Source organism: Scyliorhinus torazame, chromosome 4 (assembly GCF_047496885.1).
Source record: "Scyliorhinus torazame isolate Kashiwa2021f chromosome 4, sScyTor2.1, whole genome shotgun sequence".
Classification (NCBI taxonomy): domain Eukaryota; kingdom Metazoa; phylum Chordata; class Chondrichthyes; order Carcharhiniformes; family Scyliorhinidae; genus Scyliorhinus; species Scyliorhinus torazame.
The window spans coordinates 345,542,707-345,560,749 of record NC_092710.1 but is presented as its reverse complement, the minus strand read 5'-3'; the positions used below and the strand labels follow the sequence as shown (position 1 = coordinate 345,560,749).

General features: G+C 48.0%; 1 protein-coding gene across 1 annotated transcript in view; it reads left to right on the top strand.

The window, feature by feature from the left end:
- LOC140411508 (dynein axonemal heavy chain 8-like) overlaps positions 1-17,630 on the top strand; it is a 2,059,122-nt gene extending 2,041,492 nt beyond the window's left edge. Inside the window, exons 91-92 of the mRNA XM_072500594.1 lie at positions 2,718-2,839; positions 17,163-17,630. Of these exons, the coding sequence (XP_072356695.1) occupies positions 2,718-2,839; positions 17,163-17,450 (410 nt within the window). The 3' untranslated portion in view covers positions 17,451-17,630. The remainder of the gene's footprint in view (positions 1-2,717; positions 2,840-17,162) is intronic.
- The last annotated feature ends 413 nt before the right edge of the window (positions 17,631-18,043 follow it).

Genomic DNA, 18,043 nt, shown 5'->3' with positions numbered 1-18,043 from the left:
CCCAGAGAGTGCTGAATATGTGCAATTCACTACCACAGAAAGTAGTTGAGGTCAGAACGTGTAATTTCAAGAAGGAATTAAATATAGCTCTTTGGGCTAAAGGGATCATAGATACATAGAAAATAGACCCTTCGGGCCTGCTCCACCATTCATCACGATCATGGCTGATCATCCAACTCAATCCCCTCATCCTGCTTTCTCCCCATAACCTTTCCCCACTTAAGCCCATGCCTCCACCCTATCCATGTAACCCAATAACTCCAACCAACCTTTTTGGACACTAAGGGCAATTTAGCATGGCCAATCCAGCTAACCTGCACACCTTTGGACTGTGGGAGGAAACCCACGCAGACACAGAGAGAATGTGCAGACTCCACACAGATAGTGACCCAAGCCGGGAATCGAACCTGGGACTCTGGAGCTGTGAAGCAACACTGCTAACTACTGTGCTACCGTACCGCCGCTCCATTATCTCTGTCCCTCTCTCTTCACAGCTGATGACTGACATGCAGAGGATTTTTAGCATTTTATGATTTCAATGCATTTCATTTGAACTTGGTGATTTATCTACTTTAAAAGATGCTAAACCATTTAATATTTCCTCTCTCCCATGTTTATAGTATATCCAAGGGATATGGGGGGGAAGGCGGGATCAAGGTATTGAACAATGAATGGCAGAGCAGGCTTGAAGGGCCGAATGGCTCCTCCTGCTTCTATTTTTTAATGTATGTTTCTATGTATTTAGGGCTGAGCTTTTCTCGGACCTATTTTCTCTCCTTTGACCTTACATTGACTGTTTGCAACAATCCTTTAGAAGTTCCTTTTGCCAGAATTGATGAAACCCTTTTGTTTTATTTTATGGCTATTATATTTGAAACGTACACTTACACTATTTTGCCTCATCTATTTATAATCTTCCAATTGTATATGTTCCCTTTTGAAATACAACTGTCCACTTCAAATCAATATAAGGACATCTTCCTTGGTGAGGCACAAACCTCTGTGACCATTATGTCTGCAATGTCTGGTTTGGCACTTGTTCTCATCATCTCAAGCTGGTAGCTTCTATGCACAGGCTGAAGCATCCATGGCTTTGCTTCGCGTCACTCTCTCTGGTAACCTTCTCATGTCCAGAGCTCTGTCCTTCCAGTGGAGAATGTTGTTCCTTACCACCAGTGGACCCAAAATCTGAGACTCATGCTCCCATAGCCAGCTGCTGCCTGACATGTGCTCAAGTGGCAACCCAATTGTGCCTGGAGCCTTACCCCGGTGATACCAAGAGAATTACCACTCCCTGCACCACTCAACTAACAGTCAACACTTTACGTGCAAACTGGGCTCACCTGATGGTATCTGTGTTTCAATGGTTGAGTGCATCTCTAATCTATTCTCCCTTTCATGGGACCATCCTCCTTTTTTCAGTCGTTATAACTGGTTGTGATGCTGCCTCGATGTAGCTGGTGTGCCCTGATTCTGCATGAAGTACCTGTGCCCCAACAAACTCTCAAGCTGGCCCTCTGTAAAGCCTCAATGGATCTTAGACTATGTTAATTGAATTTAATCGGGCTGCTTCTTGAAGCTGATTTCCCCTACCCAGGTGGAGGGGGGGGAGTAACAGGAAACCAACAAGCTGGCCACACCCCTGATTTTCATCAGCCAATCACTCCCATTCTTACCCCAAACACGATCTCAAGATCCATTGTTTTTACATTTGATGACAGACATGCAGAGGATTTTTAGCATTTTATGTTTTCAGTAGATTTCATATGAACCTAGTGATTTATCTACTTTAAAAGATGCTAAACCATTTAAATTTCCTCTCTCCCATTTTTCTATCATTAAATAATTCAGACTTCTCCTTAACCACGATGCTTGCACCCCCCCCCCCCCCCCCCCCCCCCCCTCTTTTGTAGATACAAAGGCTGGGATTTTCCAGCCCTGGCTGCCAGCAGGATTTCTGGTCCCAGCAAAGTCAACCAATTTTTGGCTGGCTTGTTGCATTTTATGGCCCCGCTCCTGCTGCGACGGGGCTGGAAGATGAGAACCATGCCTATGTATCCTGCATGGTGCCCAGAGGAACCCTCACTTCCAGGCAAAGTACATTCAAACTCATCCTATTATTTATTCTAGTCAATTAGAGCTGGAGTCTGTAAATATAAAAGTCGCAAAGAAAACGGACTGGAAATTCAGGAGAAACTGTTCTTCCCTGAGTGTAGATAGAATGCGGAACTTACTGCCACAAAATGCAATTGAGATGGTATAGTCAGAGGAAAATAGATACGTACATTTGAGACAAAGGTCTCGAAGGATATGTTAATGGGGTTAAATGAAGAGAGGTGGTGGAGGCTCATTCTAAACTGACACAAGTGCAGAGACCAGTTGGGCTGAATGGCCTTTTCCTGTGCTATAAATAAAATTGCAATACTCTGTAAATTAGAATTGGCTTGTGTGTCACACACTGATCGGAATTCTCCAGTCATTGCAATTCCCATTTCCCCTGGCAGCATATCCCTGCCAGTGGTGTTTCCCGGCGGTGTGCGGTGGCTCCAATGGGAAATTTCAATTCCAAGCGGCTGGAAGATAGAATCCCGCCAGTAGCAAACGGCGTGTCGCTGAGAAACACGGCTACCAAACCGGAGAATCTGTAAAAATAGGAATTATATTTATTAAATTGCATAGAAAATAAATGAAATAAACTGTGTTCATTTTGTACACAGGATTCCTAACTGCTATGAGACAGGAAGTAACACGTGCCCACAGAGGCTGGGCTCTGGACAGTGTCACCCTACACAACGAAGTAACAAAACTGATGAAAGAGGAGATCAAAGTACCACCCGCAGTATGTATGCAACAATTTATACTCTGCAGTTACTTCCATGGCCAGAAACCTCAGTTCAGAATCCGGGGAGAGACGGGTTTCCAGCTTCATAGGTTTGCAAGTATCAAATGTCTTCAACCTCCTGTTGTCCTTGTTTCTTTCTTTCAAGAGATGTGGGTGTCACTGGCTGGGCCAGCATTTCTTGCCCATCCCTAATCCCTAATTGCCCTTGAACTGAATGACTTGCTGGAGATTTTAGAGGGAAGTTAAGAGATTGAAACATTGGAGATGGACTACTGTTGATGTTGTCCTGGTCTGGTAGTAAAGAGATCTGGGGTGAGATTCTCCGACCCCCTGCCGGGTCGGAGAATCGCCGGGGGCTGGCGTGAATCCCGCCCCCGCCGGTTGCCGAATTCTCCGGCACTGAAGATTTGGCGGGGGCGGGAATCGTGCCGCACCGGTTGGCGGGCCCCCCCGCCCCCCGGCGATTTTCCGGCCCGAATGGGCCGAAGTCCCGCTGCTAGAATGCCTGTCCCGCCGGCGTGGATTAAACAACCTCTCTTACCGGCGGGACAAGGCGGTGCGGGCGGGCTCCGGGGTCCTGGGGGGGGCGCGGGGCGATCTGGCCCGGGGGGGTGCCCCCACGGTGGCCTGGCCCGCGATCGGGGCCCACCGATCCATGGGCGGGCCTGTGGGGGCACTCTCTTCCTTCCGCCTTCGCCACGGTCTCCACCATGGCGGAGGCAGAAGAGATTCCCTCCACTGTGCATGCGCGGGGATGCCGTGAGCGGCTGCTGACGCTCCCGCGCATGCGCCGCCCGGCAATGTCATTTCCGCGCCAGCTGGCGGGGCACCAAAGGCCTTTCCCGCCAGCTGGCGGGGCGGAAATCAGTCCGGCGCGGGCCTAGCCCCTCAAGGTTAGGGCTCGGCCGGTCAAGATGCGGAGGATTCCGCACCTTTGGGGCGGCGCGATGCCGGACTGATTTGCGCCGTTTTTGGTGCCGGTCGGCGGACATCGCGCCGATTACGGAGAATTTTGCCCCTGGAGTCCCATGTAGGCCACACCAGATGGATTTTTATAACAATCAATAATAGCGTCATGGTCACCATCACTGAGAGTGGCTTTATATTTATTAACTGTTTTTAAATTCCACTAACTGCCCTGATGGGATTTGAACCCATGTCCCCAAAGCATTCCTCTAGCCCTCTGGATTGCTGGTCCAATGACATTACCACTCTGCCACCATCTCCTCTGTACTGCTGGTCAGACAGCGGTTTTTCCATTACCAGCAAGTTTAAAGTGCCATGGTCTGGACGCCCAAATTGTTAGTCAGATCCATTTAGGAACCATGAACATTTTGTTTAAAGGAGACAAAGTTTGAGATTCAAGACACTTGCTCAGTGAAGAAAACCATAAGATTCCACAGGTTTTTAACAAACTAAAATAAACTTTACTTTACACAAGATCAGAAAGATAAACAATTTATAATATTCCTCATAGTCAAGCATTCAGGGTCCTGAGGTACATAGGAATAAATAGGCACACTTTTGTTGAACTTACCATGCTACCCAATAAATGGCAGCTGTGACCAAGATAGAGTCTAGAAATTGCTCAACAACTCACCCAGGCATCAGTCAACACCGTGAATCAACCAATCTCACTGAAACTCGGTGGGTATGATTAGGGATTCCAATCTTCATCTTCCAAATTCTCACCTTGGAATTTTCCCCAAAGGTCACTCCAACTCAGTTTCAGTAATGGCCCACCTTGCAGGGTTTCAATCTTGTCTCCCGAGATTCTGTTCCCCTACATTCCCAAGTACTCACTCAAGCGTCAATATACAAGCAAATTTCAGCACTTGGCTGTGCTGAGCAGAACTCTACTGCTCCATTGGCTCACTGGCCAACAACACGGTCAGCTGTCTTTTGGGATATTTAGGGCTTCTCTTGAGCCCCCTTTGACTACCAGTCATGGACAGCACAAACAATTGTTGATTTCAGCAAAGCCTTTGACCAGGTCCTACATGGGAGACATACAAAGAAGGCAAATGCACACGGGATACAGGGGAACTTGATAAGGTGGATGCAAATTTGGGCAGCACGGTAGCATAGTGGTTAGCACAATTGCTTCACAACTCTAGGGTCGCTGGTTCGATTCCCGGCTTGGGTCACTGTCTGAGCGGAGTCTGCACGTTCTTCCCGTGTGTGCGTGGGTTTCCTCCGGGTGCTCCTGTTTCCTCCCACAGTCCAAAGATGTGCAGGTTAGGTGGATTGGCCGTGCTAAATTGCCCTTAGTGTTCAAAATTGCCCTTAGTGTTGGGTGGGGTTACTGAGTTACGGGGATTGGATGGCGGTGTGGGCTGGGTAGGGTGCTCTTTCCAAGAGCCGGTGCAGACTCGATGGGCCAAATGTCCTCCTTCTGCACTGTAAATTCTATGATTCTATGACAGACAACTGCTTTAGTGACTGGAAGCCAGTGTCCATTGGCGTTCCTCAGTGTGCTGGATCCCCAAATGTTTGTCATTCATATAATTGACATTTGTGGGGAGGTAGGTTCAGTAAGTTTGCAGATGACACAAAGATAGGCAGGGTGATTAATAGTGAGGTTGAGCATGGATAAAAGCAAATTACTGCGGATGCTTGAATCTGAAACCAAAGAGAAAATGCTGGAAAATCTCAGCAGGTCTTGCAACACCTGTAGGGAGAGAAAAGAGCTAATGTTTCGAGTCCAGATGACCCTTTGTCAAAGCTCATGACAAAGGCTTTGACAAAGGGTCATCTGGACTCGAAACGTTAGCTCTTTTCTCTCCCTACAGATGCTGCCAGACCTGCTGAAATTTTCCAGCATTTTCTCTTTGGTGAGGTTGAGCGTCTTGGTTTACAGGAAGATAAAGACGGGATTGTCAAATGGGCAGAAAGGTGGCTGATGGAATGTAACCTTGAAAAGTGTGAGGTGTTGTACTTTAGAAGGAGTAATGTGACATAGAGTAATAGAGTCTTAGATGTTTACAGCATGGAAACAGGCCCTTCGGCCCAGCTTGTCCATGTCACCCAGTTTCTATCACCAAGCTAGTCCCACTTGCCCATATCCCTCTATACCCACCCTACCCAGGTAACTGTCTAACTGCTTTTTAAAAGACAAAATCATACCCGTCTCTACTACTGCCTCTGGCAGCCCGTTCCAAATGCTCACAACCCTCTGTGTGAAGAAATCTCCCCTCTGGTCTCTTTTGTATCTCTCCCCTTTCAACTTAAACCTATGTCCTACAGTTCTAGACTCCTCTACCTTTGGAAAAAGATGTCAACTATCTACCTTGGGCAGGATTCTGTGATCCTGAGGCTACGTGTTGACGCCGTCGTAAATGCCGTTGCATTTCTCGACGACGTCAACATGCCCTCAGGAGCAGAACTTCTGACACCTACAGGGGACCAGCAGGGCACTGGAGCAACCCACGCACTCTAGCTGCTGATCCCAGAATCAGATGGGCACCGCGGGGTCCGCACATGCACAGTGGGATCGCCGCCAACGCGTGCATGTGCAGTGGGACCGGCGTGATTGCCGTGCATGCGCAGTGGCTCCCTTCTCCACGCCGGCCCGACGCAACATGGCGTAGGGCTACAGGGACCAGCACGGAACAAAAGAGGCTCCCAGCCCTAGAGGCTGGCCCACCGATCGGTAGGCCCCGATCGTGAGCCAGGCCACAGCGGAGCCCCCCCCCCCCCCCCCACCAGACCGCCCCCAGATGCATCCACGCTGAGGTCCCGCCGGCTAAGAGCAGGTGTGAAAGGCGGCGGCGGGACTCGGCTTTTTTGGCATGGCCACGCGGCCCATCCGGGGCCAAGAACCGCGGGGGGCCCCATAGAGCGGCCCTCGACCGGCATCACGCTGACCGTGCCAGTGCCAATGGTACCGATTCTCCGCTCTCCGGAGAATAGGTGGACAGGCATCGGGCAGCGCCGGTCCCGGCGATTCTCCAGCCCGGCCCCGTGGTGAGAGAATCCCGGCCCCCATCTATGGAAGTATTCAATGAATGGCACCGCGCTAGGAAGTTCTGAGGCACAAAGGGACCTTAGAGTGTTTCTCCATAGAACCAGATGGTTTTTCAGGACAAATCGCCAATAATTTCATGGTCATCATTGGACTTTAAATTATAATTCCAGAATTCAAATTTCACCATCTGCCATAGTGGGATTTGAGCCTGGTCCCCAGATTAATATTAGTCCAGCGACAATAGCACTGCACCAATTCTTTTTCCAGTTGTCTCTATTTATTGTTCCATATCTTCTTCAATGGTGCCAACCTTGGTTCTATGTTGGCACTCTGGCTTCTGTGTCATGGGTTCAAACGCCACTCTGCAGACTGAGCACAAAGATGTGCAGGTTAGGCCCTGATATATTGCCGCTTAGTGTCCAAAAAGATTAGATGGTGTTACTGTGTTACGGGGCTAGTGTGGAGTCGGGGGCTTAAGAAGGGAGCTCTTTCCAAAGGCCGGTGCAGATCTGATGGGCTGAATAGCCTTCTTCTGCACTGTAAATTCTATGATTCCATGATGTTTGAAGTCAGAAGGGAAGGTTAATAGGGTGGTGAAAAAGGCAAATGGGACACTTGCCTTTATCAATCGAGGCATAGATTACAAAAGCAGGGAGGTCAGGGAGTTGAATAGAACTTTGGTGAGACCACAGCTGGAATACTGTGAGTAATTCTGGTCGCCACATTTCAGGAAGGATGTGATTGCACTGGAGGAGGTACAGAGGCGATTCACCAGGATGTTTTTTTTTGAAGAATAAAGGAATAGAAGGTTATGGTGTTCGGGCAGGAAAGTGGAGCTGAGTCCACAAAAGATCTCATTGAATGGCAGAGTAGGCTCGAAGGACTAGATGGCCTACTCCTGCTCCTAGTTCTTATGTTCTTCTTATGTTGCCTGGAATGGAACATTTAAGTAATGAAGAGAGGTTTGATAGGCTTGGGTTGTTTTCGCTGGAGCAGAGAAGACTGAGGGGCGACCTGATTGATGTGTACAAGATTATGAGGAGCATGGATAAGGTGGATAGGAAGCAGCTGTTCGCCTTAGTTGAAAAGTCTGTTACGAGGGGACACAAGTTCACGGTCAGGGGCGGGAGGTTTAGGGGAGATTTGAGGAAAGACATTTTTTACCCAGAGAATGATGATGGTCTGGAACGCATTGCCTGGGAGGGTGGTAGAGGAGGGTTGCCTCACATCCTTTAAAAAGTAACTGGTGTTGCTCTCTTTATTTGGTTCTAAATATGGCGGTCAATATGGTTGCCTTCCTTAATCCGAATTATGTTTGCTTTAGAGTCGCCAGGTATCTTTCAATACCGCCACAAGGTTCAAACCCGAATACTGATCAAAGAGCCGAACATACAACATAGAACAATACAGCGCAGTACAGGCCCTTTGGCCCACGATGTTGCACCGAAACAAAAGCCATCTAACCTACACTATGCCATTATCATCCATATGTTTATCCAATAAACTTTTAAATGCCCTCAATGTTGGCGAGTTCACTACTGTAGCAGGTAGGGCATTCCACGGCCTCACTACTCTTTGCGTAAAGAACCTACCTCTGACCTCTGTCCTATATCTATTACCCCTCAGTTTAAAGTTATGTCCCCTCGTGCCAGCCATATCCATCCGCAGGAGAAGGCTCTCACTGTCCACCCTATCCAACCCTCTGATCATTTTGTATGCCTCTATTAAGTCTCCTCTTAACCTTCTTCTCTCCAACGAAAACAACCTCAAGTCTATCAGCCTTTCCTCATAAGATTTTCCCTCCATACCAGGCAACATCCTGGTAAATCTCCTCTGCACCCGCTCCAAAGCCGATACACCAGTTAGTTAGCTCAAAGTCAATACTATTTATTTGCACACACAGTCATATCTAATCATGCACAAAATACTACAAACTAAACTATCTCTAACGCTAACGCCTATACTTAGCTTCGGGAGCCAACTCAGTCAGAGGAACAATGGCCGTTGTTCGGTTCTGAGGCTGCTGGGGTCGAAGTGGTAGAGGGGAACAGCTAAGGTCGCCCGTCTGGTAGTGAGCGTTGACCTTGGTCTTACTTGCTTCTGGTGTAGCTGGTGGAAGGGTCTCCCCGCTTTGAGAGCCGATTCCAAGAGAGCGATTCTCTCTCGGGGCCTTCTTCTTACACCCGAAGGGACTTTTTGCGCTTTTGGGCGGGCCTTGTACTTGACCCCAATTAATTGGGCCGTAACTTGATCACTCGTATTGATCTTGACCAATAAAGGGGTGGGTGCCCTGATGGCTGGGCAGGTCCTATGTGGCCGCTGGCCTTGCTTTGTTTACGCTTTCGGTTTGGGGAACTGGCGCCGTGAGGTCTGGAGCCAGATCGGAGTGTCTTTCCGTTGTTCCCGGAGATGGGCCATCAATATGCTAATAGACCTACAGTTTCAGTCTTGTCTGGGAGCTGCGGTTCCAATATGCAGACAGGCTGTGTGCCTGCTTGCTTTCTTAGCATTGTCCATAGTTCCCTACAGTCTTTGCAAACATCCATTTTGTATTCTGGAAGTGGCCATCCCAGATGGCTACACTGGATGAGCACTTGGCACGTCATAATATTCAAGGCTAGGGGCCAAGTGCTGGCAAATGGGATTGGGTAGGCAGGTCAGGTGATTTTCATGCATTGGTGCAGACTCAATGGGCTGAAAGGACTCTTCTCCATTGTATTAATCTGTGAATAGTCCATCTCCAAAGTTTCAACCTCATCTCCGGAGACTCCACTCCCCTGGATTTCCAAGTTACAACTAAGCATCAAATTACAGGCACAACTTAAGATCTTCGGCCGCACCAAGCAGAATGTACTCTTCAAATGGGTATCTTTGCCTAACACACAGCACAGAATGACCAACCCTCAACTGCCATCTCAGATCTCAGGGGCTCTCCCACGTCCACTTCACTTGGCCTGAAGTCTGCTTCTCTTTGGCGGCACGGTGGCACTGCTGCCTCACAGCGTCACGGACCTGGGTTCAATTCCAGCCTTGAGTGGCCACTTAGAATGGGCATCAACCATGAGTAAAAACATTGACCTTTGTTGAGGTCCGGCATGCAGGCGCACCCAAGGTCAGCAAAATCAGCATGCAGGCGCACCCAAGGTCAGCAAAATCAGCATGCAGGCGCACCCAAGGTCAGCAAAATCAGCATGCAGGCGCACCCAAGGTCAGCAAAATCAGCATGCAGGCGCACCCAAGGTCAGCAAAATCAGCATGCAGGCGCACCCAAGGTCAGCAAAATCAGCATGCAGGCACACCCAAGGTCAGCATGGACATTCCCATGGATAAGTTCGTAAGATATTGGAGCAGAATTAGGCCATTTGGCCCATTAAGTCTGCTCCACCATTAAATCATGGCTGATCTCATTTTGGCCTTAACTCCACCATCCTGCCTGTTCTCCATAACCCTTCAACCCATTACCAGTGTTTCAGGGCAGCTGGTGGGAGCTTCTGCTGTTTCTAGCATGTGGTGTATTGTTGGGAAGATTGTTGGGCCAGTTATTCGATCGCGCCATCCAGGTCTGACCACCACACATAACATCTGGCCATCATCTTCATTATCGACACCCCTGGGTATCCTTTGTGCAGATACTGGAGAATCGCCTGTCTGCCCTGCCTTGGGACCACAATGTGAGCCCCCCACAGGACAACGGCATCTTCCACACCGAGCTCCTGCATCCTGGCATCAAAGACTCATGGGTCCTCGGCCAGCTTTCCTTGCTGGCCCCCCATGTGATGTACCTTTGCCAGTACTGAGTCCTTTTGTGTCCAGTCACGTATCTGGGTGGCGGTGACCAGCAAGGTGTCCATGAAGTTAAGCTTCCGGTGGGGATGGGGGGGTGGGGGGGGGGGGGGGGGAGAGGGAGCATGTCGGCAGCAGGAGAATGCTCAGTGCAATCTGCGAACCTGGACGATGCTCAAAGGCATACTCATGAGCAGCTGGCAACAGGGCCCATCACTGAATCTAGGCAGAAGCTATTGGTAATGACTTATTTTTTTTAGTTATTTGTTCTTGGGATGTGGGGATCACTGCCTGGACCCGCATTTGTTGCCCATCCCACATTTCCCTTGAACTAAGTGGCTTGCTAGGCCGTTTCTGTGGAGGCAGTTAAGAGTCAACCGCATCGCCGTGTGGGTCTGGAGTCACATGTAGGCCAGGCCATGTAAGGACGGCAGATTTCCTTCCCTAAAGGACATTACTGAACCAGATGGGTCTTTACAACAATCGACAATGGTTTCATGGTCATCATTAGACTATTAATTCCAGATTTTTATTGAATTCAAATTTCACCATCTGCCATGGTGGGATTCAAACCCTGTACCCAGAGCATTGCGCTGGGTCTCCGGATTACTAGCTCAGTGACAATACCACTACACCAGTGCCTCCTCACCTTGTCACAATGGTGAATTGACACCTGTACACTTATTGGTGAAATTTCTTCACCGCAAATACATGAGCCAACCTTCTTTTTCGATGTGGGTGTAATTGCGCTGCACAGTGGCCAAAGTCCATGATGCGTATGCTATTGGCCTTTCTCTATCGTCAGCCATGCAGTAGGACAACACTGCTTAACCCAAGTCATGCTCCTCCTGTGCGATATGGGAATTCAAGGACCCTTCCGGTGTCCCTGAAAACTTCACGTGCAGGAATTGTGTCTAACTGCAGCTCCTGTCAGACCGCTTGACGATGCTGAGGAAATCGTGGATAGTACGTTCAGTAAGTTAGTCACACAGACAAATGTTACTGAGGAAAATAGGGAATGGGTGACCACCAGTGAGAGGAAGAGTAGGAAGGCAGTGCAGGGTTCCCCTGCGGTCATCTTGCTCCAAAACAGATACACCGTTTTGGATATAGTTGGAGGAGATGGCTCACCAGAGGAAGGCGGCAGCAGCAGGTTCATGGGACCGTGGCTGGCTCTGCTGCGCAGGTGGACAGGACAAAGAGTGGCAGAGCTATAGTGAAAAGGGATTCAATTGTTATGGGCCAGAATTTAGAAACTCCAAAGTATATTATAAAGTCCACCTGACCTACAATCTTTATGTTGAATTTGGCTAAGCTGAACACAAGAGCCTTCCCTTCAGGATTGATTCATCAGTCTCCCCAGACACTTTACTCAAAATAAGCTTTATTCTAAGAACTTAGTTAACATGTATATATAAACACACAGCAAGAATTTTCATCAATTACATACATAAAGACACCACCCAGCCACTTTTCACTGGAATAGATATTTAAAATGAAAATAGGGAGAGGCAGGCCAAAACACTTCTTTCTCGTGTCTGTAGTCCACAGCAGTACAAAACTGAAAGCGAAGGCAAAAACCTCCCAGGGCCACAGCCCAGCTCCACCCACACAATGACATCACTGAAGTCATGTATTAAGACAAAAACCTTTCTTAAAGGGACACTCCCATGACACAATGTTAAGGGGAATAGACAGACGTTTCTGTGCCGGCGAACGAGAATCCAGGTTGGTGTGTTTTCTCCCTGGTGCAAGGGTCAAGGATGTCTCGGGGCGGCTGCAGGGCAGGGGAGGGTGAACTGCCAGCTGTGGTGGTACATATAAGCCCCCACAATATAGGTAAAAGACAGGATGAGGGAGCGGCACGTGGCGCAGTGGTTAGCACTGGGACTACGGCGCTGAGGACCCGGGTTCGAATCCCGGCCCTGGGTCATTGTCCATGTGGAGTTTCCACATTCTCTCGGTTTCTGCATGGGTTTCACCCCCACAACCCAAAGATGTGCAGGTTAGGTGGATTGGCCATGCTAAATTGCCCCTTAATTGGAAAAAAAAATAATTGGGTACTCTAAATTTTTTTTTTTTTAATGTTTTAATGTTTTTTTTTAAAGACGGGATGAGGTCCTACAAGCTGAATTTAGGGAGTTAGGAATTAAACTAAAAAGTGGGACCTCAAAGGTAGGAATCTCAGAATTGCTACCAGTGCCACATGCTTGTCAGGGTAGGACTGGCAGGATAGATAGGATGAATGTGTGGCTTAAGGGATGGTGCAAGAGGGAGGGATTCAAATTCCACGGCAATTGGAGCTGGTTCTGGGGAGAGGTGGCACCAGTACAACCTTCACGGTCTGCATCTGGGCAGGACCGGAACAAATGTCCTAGGGAAAGTGTTTGCTCGTGCTGTTGAGGAGGGTTTAAAATGATATGGCAGAGGGAATGGAACCGATGCAGGAAGTCGGAGGGAAGTAAAGTGGGGACTGAAATAAAAGGCAGTAAAGGGAAAGTGGAAGGCAGAGAAAACAAAAAATCACAAGGGGCCACCTTACATCAGAATTCTAAAAGGGCAATAAATGTCAAACAAATAAGCCTGAAGGCTCTGTGTCTCAATGCGAGGAGCATTTGTACTAAGGTTGGTGAATTAACTCTGCTGACAATCATTAATATGATGTAATTGGGATCATGGAGACCTGGCTCCAGGGTGGCCTAGGATAGGAACTCAACATCCAGGGGTATTCAATATTCAGGAAAAATAGAAGGGAAGGAAAGGGAGGTGGGGTAGCGTTGCTGGTTAAAGAGGAGATGAACACAATAATAAGGAATGGCATTGGCCTGGACGATGTGGAATCCGCATGGATGGAGCTGCAGAACACCAAAGCGCAAAAAACGTTAGTGGGAGTTGTTTACAGACCACCAAACATCAGTCGTGAGGTTGGGGATGGCGTCAAAAGAAATTAGACATGTGTACAGTAAGAGTACAGTAGTTATTATGGGTGACTTCAATCTGCATATAGATTGGGCTAATCAAACTTGTAGCAATGCAATGGAGGAGGAGTTCCTGGCATGTATAAGGAATGGTTTTCTCAATCAATATGCTGAGGAACCAAATAGAGAGCAGGCCATCCTAGACTGGGTATTGTGCAATGAGAGAGGATTAATTAACAATGTTGTAGTGCCAGATCCTTTAGGGAAGAGTGACCATAATATGGTCGAATTCTTCATTGAGATGGAGAGTGACACAGTTAAGTCTCAAACTAGGGCCCTAAATTTGAAAAAAAAACAATCTTGATGGTAGGAGACATGCATTGGCTCAGATAATCTGACAAAAGATACTGAAGGGGTTGACGGTGGATCGGCAATGGCAGACATTTAAAGAACACATGGATGAACTTCAACAATTATATCTCCCTTCCTGGCACATGAGTAAGACTGGGAAGGTGGCTCAACCATGGCTAACAAGGGACATTGGGGATAGTGTTAAAACCATGATGAGGCATATAAATTGGCCAGAAAAAACAGCAAGCCTGAGGACTGGGAGAAATTTTATATTCAGCAGAGGAGGACAAAGGGTTTAATTCGGAAGGGGAAAATAGAATAGAGAGTAAGCTTGCAGAAAAGATAAAAACTGACTGCAAAAGCTTCTGCAGATATGTGAAGAGAAAAAGTCTGGTGAAGACAAATGTAGGTCCCTTAAAGGTAGAATCGGGTGAATTCCTCATAGCCACCAAAGAGATGACAGACCAGTTGAACAATTACTTTGGATCTGTCTTCACTAAGGAGAACACAAAAAACCTTCCGGAAATATTGGGGGACAGAGGGTCTAGCATGAAGGAGGAACTGCAGGAAATCCTTATTAGACAGGAAATATATTGGGAAATCGATGGGATTAAAACCCAATAAGTGCCCATGGTCTGATGCTCTTCAACCCAGAGTAGTTAAGGAAGAGGCCCTAGAAATAGTGGACGTATTGATGATCATTTTCCAGCATTCTATATACTCTGGAAGAGTTCCAAAGGATTGGAGGGTAGCTAATGTATCCCCACTTTGTAAAAAAGGAGGGGGAGAGAAAACGGAGAATTATAGACCGGTTAGCCTGACATCGGTGGTGGGGAAAATGCTGGAGTCAATTATTAAGGATGAAATAACTGAGCATTTGGAAAGTGGCACAGGATCGGTCCAGGTCGGTCAGGGCGGCACGGTAGCACAGTGGTTAGCACATTTGTTTCACAGTTCTTTCTTTTAAAAAGTCAGCGTTGTGTAGTGGGACCGCCTCTTACATTTTGTTTGTCCATCAGTTTAAACATCCCGGGGGAAAAACTGCCAACGTCATTGGCTGGCTACCCCCACTTTTCCCACCCAGGATGACACTTAACATTCCGCACTAAGGCTGGACATAAGTATAGGCTTCAGGGAAGTGAGGGGGAGAGAGAGAGAGACAGGGAAGAGCGAGAGGGGAGAGAGAGGAGAAGAGAGAAAAGAGAGTAAGGTGGGAGAGAGAAGGAGAGGGGGAGAGAAAGAGGGAGGTGAGAGCAAGAGGCAGCAGATAGAGAGTTGGGAAAAATGTAAAGGGAAAGAGAAAGAGGGGGAGCAAGCAGAAGGGAGAGGAAGGGGATGGGCGAGGGAAGGGGGTAAAGAGACGGCGAGCTGGAGAGAAAGAATGGAGGGAGGAAAAGGGAGGGACGGGGTTGAGAGACAGAGTATGTTAGTGAGAGAGAGGGGATGGTGAAGGGAGAGAGATGGAGGAGGTACTGGTTGGGGAAAAACAAAGTGGGAGAGAGTATGGGGAGAAAAGGAGGTGAAAGGAGGAGAGAGGGGGAAGGGGGAGAGGGGGGTGCGAAGTTGCATGAGGGATAGGGTAGCGCAGTAGCTAGCACAGTTCCAGGGCCGCAGGTTTGATTCCCGGCTTGGGTCACTGTCTGTGCGAAGTTTGTATTTTCTCCCTGTGTGTGCATGGGTTTCCTCCGGGTGCTCCGGTTTCCTCCCACTGTCCAAAGATGTGCAGGTTAGGTGGATTAGCCATGATAAATTTCCCTTAGTGTCCAAAAAGGTTGTGTGGGATTACTGGGTTACGGGGATAGGGTGGAGGTGTGGGCTTAGGTAGGGTGCTCTTTCCAATGGCAGTGCAGACTCGATGGGCCAAACGGCCTCCTTCTGCACTGTAAATTCTATGATTCTATGATAAGAGTGGATGAGTGGAGAGAGTAGAATAGAGGGGAGAGAGCGAATGGGTGGGGGAGAGAGGGGAGAGTGGGGGAGAAAGGGAAGAATGTGAGAGTGGGGGATAGAGGAAGAGAGGTGGGACAAGAGCGGGGAGAGGCAGAAAAAGTCAGGAAGAGGGAGGCAGCGAGCAAGCAGATGTGGGGAGAAGAGAGGCGAGTGGGGTGGGAAGAGGTCTTGGAGAGAGGGGAGAGAAAGAGAGGGGAGATTTGGAAAGGCAAGGGGTTATGGAGGAATAAAATTGCTGCAATCTTGTGGGGGATGTAGTGATTTGGAGAGGGGGAAAATTGCTCTGGGAGGGGTCATAGTATGGGACAAACACTGCTGCAACCTGGGGCAGGTGGGCGTGGAGGGTGCAGGGGCGTAGATAGGGATGTGCTGCACTATGAAGAAAAACATGAACTAGCTTATTAAGACAGTCTGATTTTCTAAAGTTCAGTTTTAGGATGTTTAGAATCATAGAATCATAGAATTTACAGTGCAGAAGGAGGGCATTCGGCTCATTGAGCATGCTCCGGCCCTTGGAAAGGGCACGCTACCGAAGCCCACACCTCCACCCTATCCTCGTAACCCGTAACCCCACCTAACTGTTTTTGGAAACTAAGGGACAATTTATCATGGCCAATCCCCCTAACCTGTGGGGGGAAACTGGGGCACCCGGAGGAAACCCACGCATACACTGTGTTATCATGCCGCCAGCTATTGAAATTGAGAAATATGATTTTTTTTTAAAAACTCTCTGATAATAATAATCTTTATCACTGTCACAAGTAGGCTTACATTAACACTGCAATGAAGTTACTGTGAAAAGCCCCTAGTCGCCACATTCCGGCACCTGTTCGGATACACAGAGGGAGAATTCAGAATGTCCAAATTACCTACTAGCACGTCTTTCGGGACTTGTGGGAGGAAACCGGAGCACCCGGAGGAAACCCATGCAGATTCGGGGAGAACTTGCAGACTCCGCACAGACGTGACTCAAGCCGGGTATCGAACCTGGGGCCCTAGCGTTGTGAAGCCATAGTGCTAACCACTATGCTACCATGCTGCCCACCGTTTATCATTTATCATGGATGACATCATTTATGGTGTCAGAATGATGAAGGTGTTTCTAATCACAAATGTTTGAATGACGCAGTTTATGGAAATTGGTGACATTGATGTAAATTACTCTACTAGCAATGTTAAATGGGAACTAAATGATTGCTTTTGAGTATAACTGATGTTAAATGAACATTGTTGAATGCAAATGATGTCAAATCTCTTGGCAGGGACCCTCTTTCTGCTCAGAAAATGTCCATGCTTCCCTCTTGCAACTAATATTTTGTTCACATTTAACCTCTGTGTGCTTGTTTGGCAGGAGGGAGTCTACATCCATGGCCTGTACCTGGATGGAGCGGGCTGGGACAGGAGAAATATCCGGCTGACTGAATCAACTGCCAAGGTTCTCTTCACAATGTTACCCGTCATCTACATATTTGCCATCAATTCCACTGCCCCGAAGGATCCAAAACTATACATCTGTCCAGTCTATAAGAAACCCCAACGCACTGACCTGACCTTCATCACCGCTCTCTGTCTGAAAACAGTCCAGGCACCTGACCACTGGACCCTGAGAGGGGCGGCTCTGCTCTGTGATATCAAATAAAGTTCCACATGCTTGAGTCAGGGCAGAATGTGGTTTAGACCCCTGAGATAATTTAACAAATGTAACTGAGTTTAAATTTCAAGGCACTAACCTTGTCTGCTAGTCAGAATAAGAAAAATGTTCACCAACACGAAGGTAATCTGTTCTTGCATGATTTAATAAATTAATTGATGGCCTTGAGTTTGTATTGCACAGTATCTTATTTCTCACTTCCACACTCAATTATTTAATTGACTGCAAGGGCACCAACAGAATAAATGTTTCTGAAGATACCAGGGCAGCACAGTAGCACATTGGTTAGCACTATGGCTTCACAGCGCCAGGATCCCAGGTTCGATTCCCGAGTTAGTCACTGTCTGTGCTGAGTCTGCAAGGTCTCCCCTTGTCTACGTGAGTTTCCTCCGGTTGCTCCGGTTTCCTCCCACAAGTCCCGAAAGATGTGCTGTTAGGTGAATTGGACATTCTGAATTCTCCCTCTGTGTACCCAAATAAAGAACAAAGAACAAAGAAATGTACAGCACAGGAACAGGCCCTTCGGCCCTCCAAGCCTGTGCCGATCATGCTGCCCGACTAAACGAAAATCTTCTGCACTT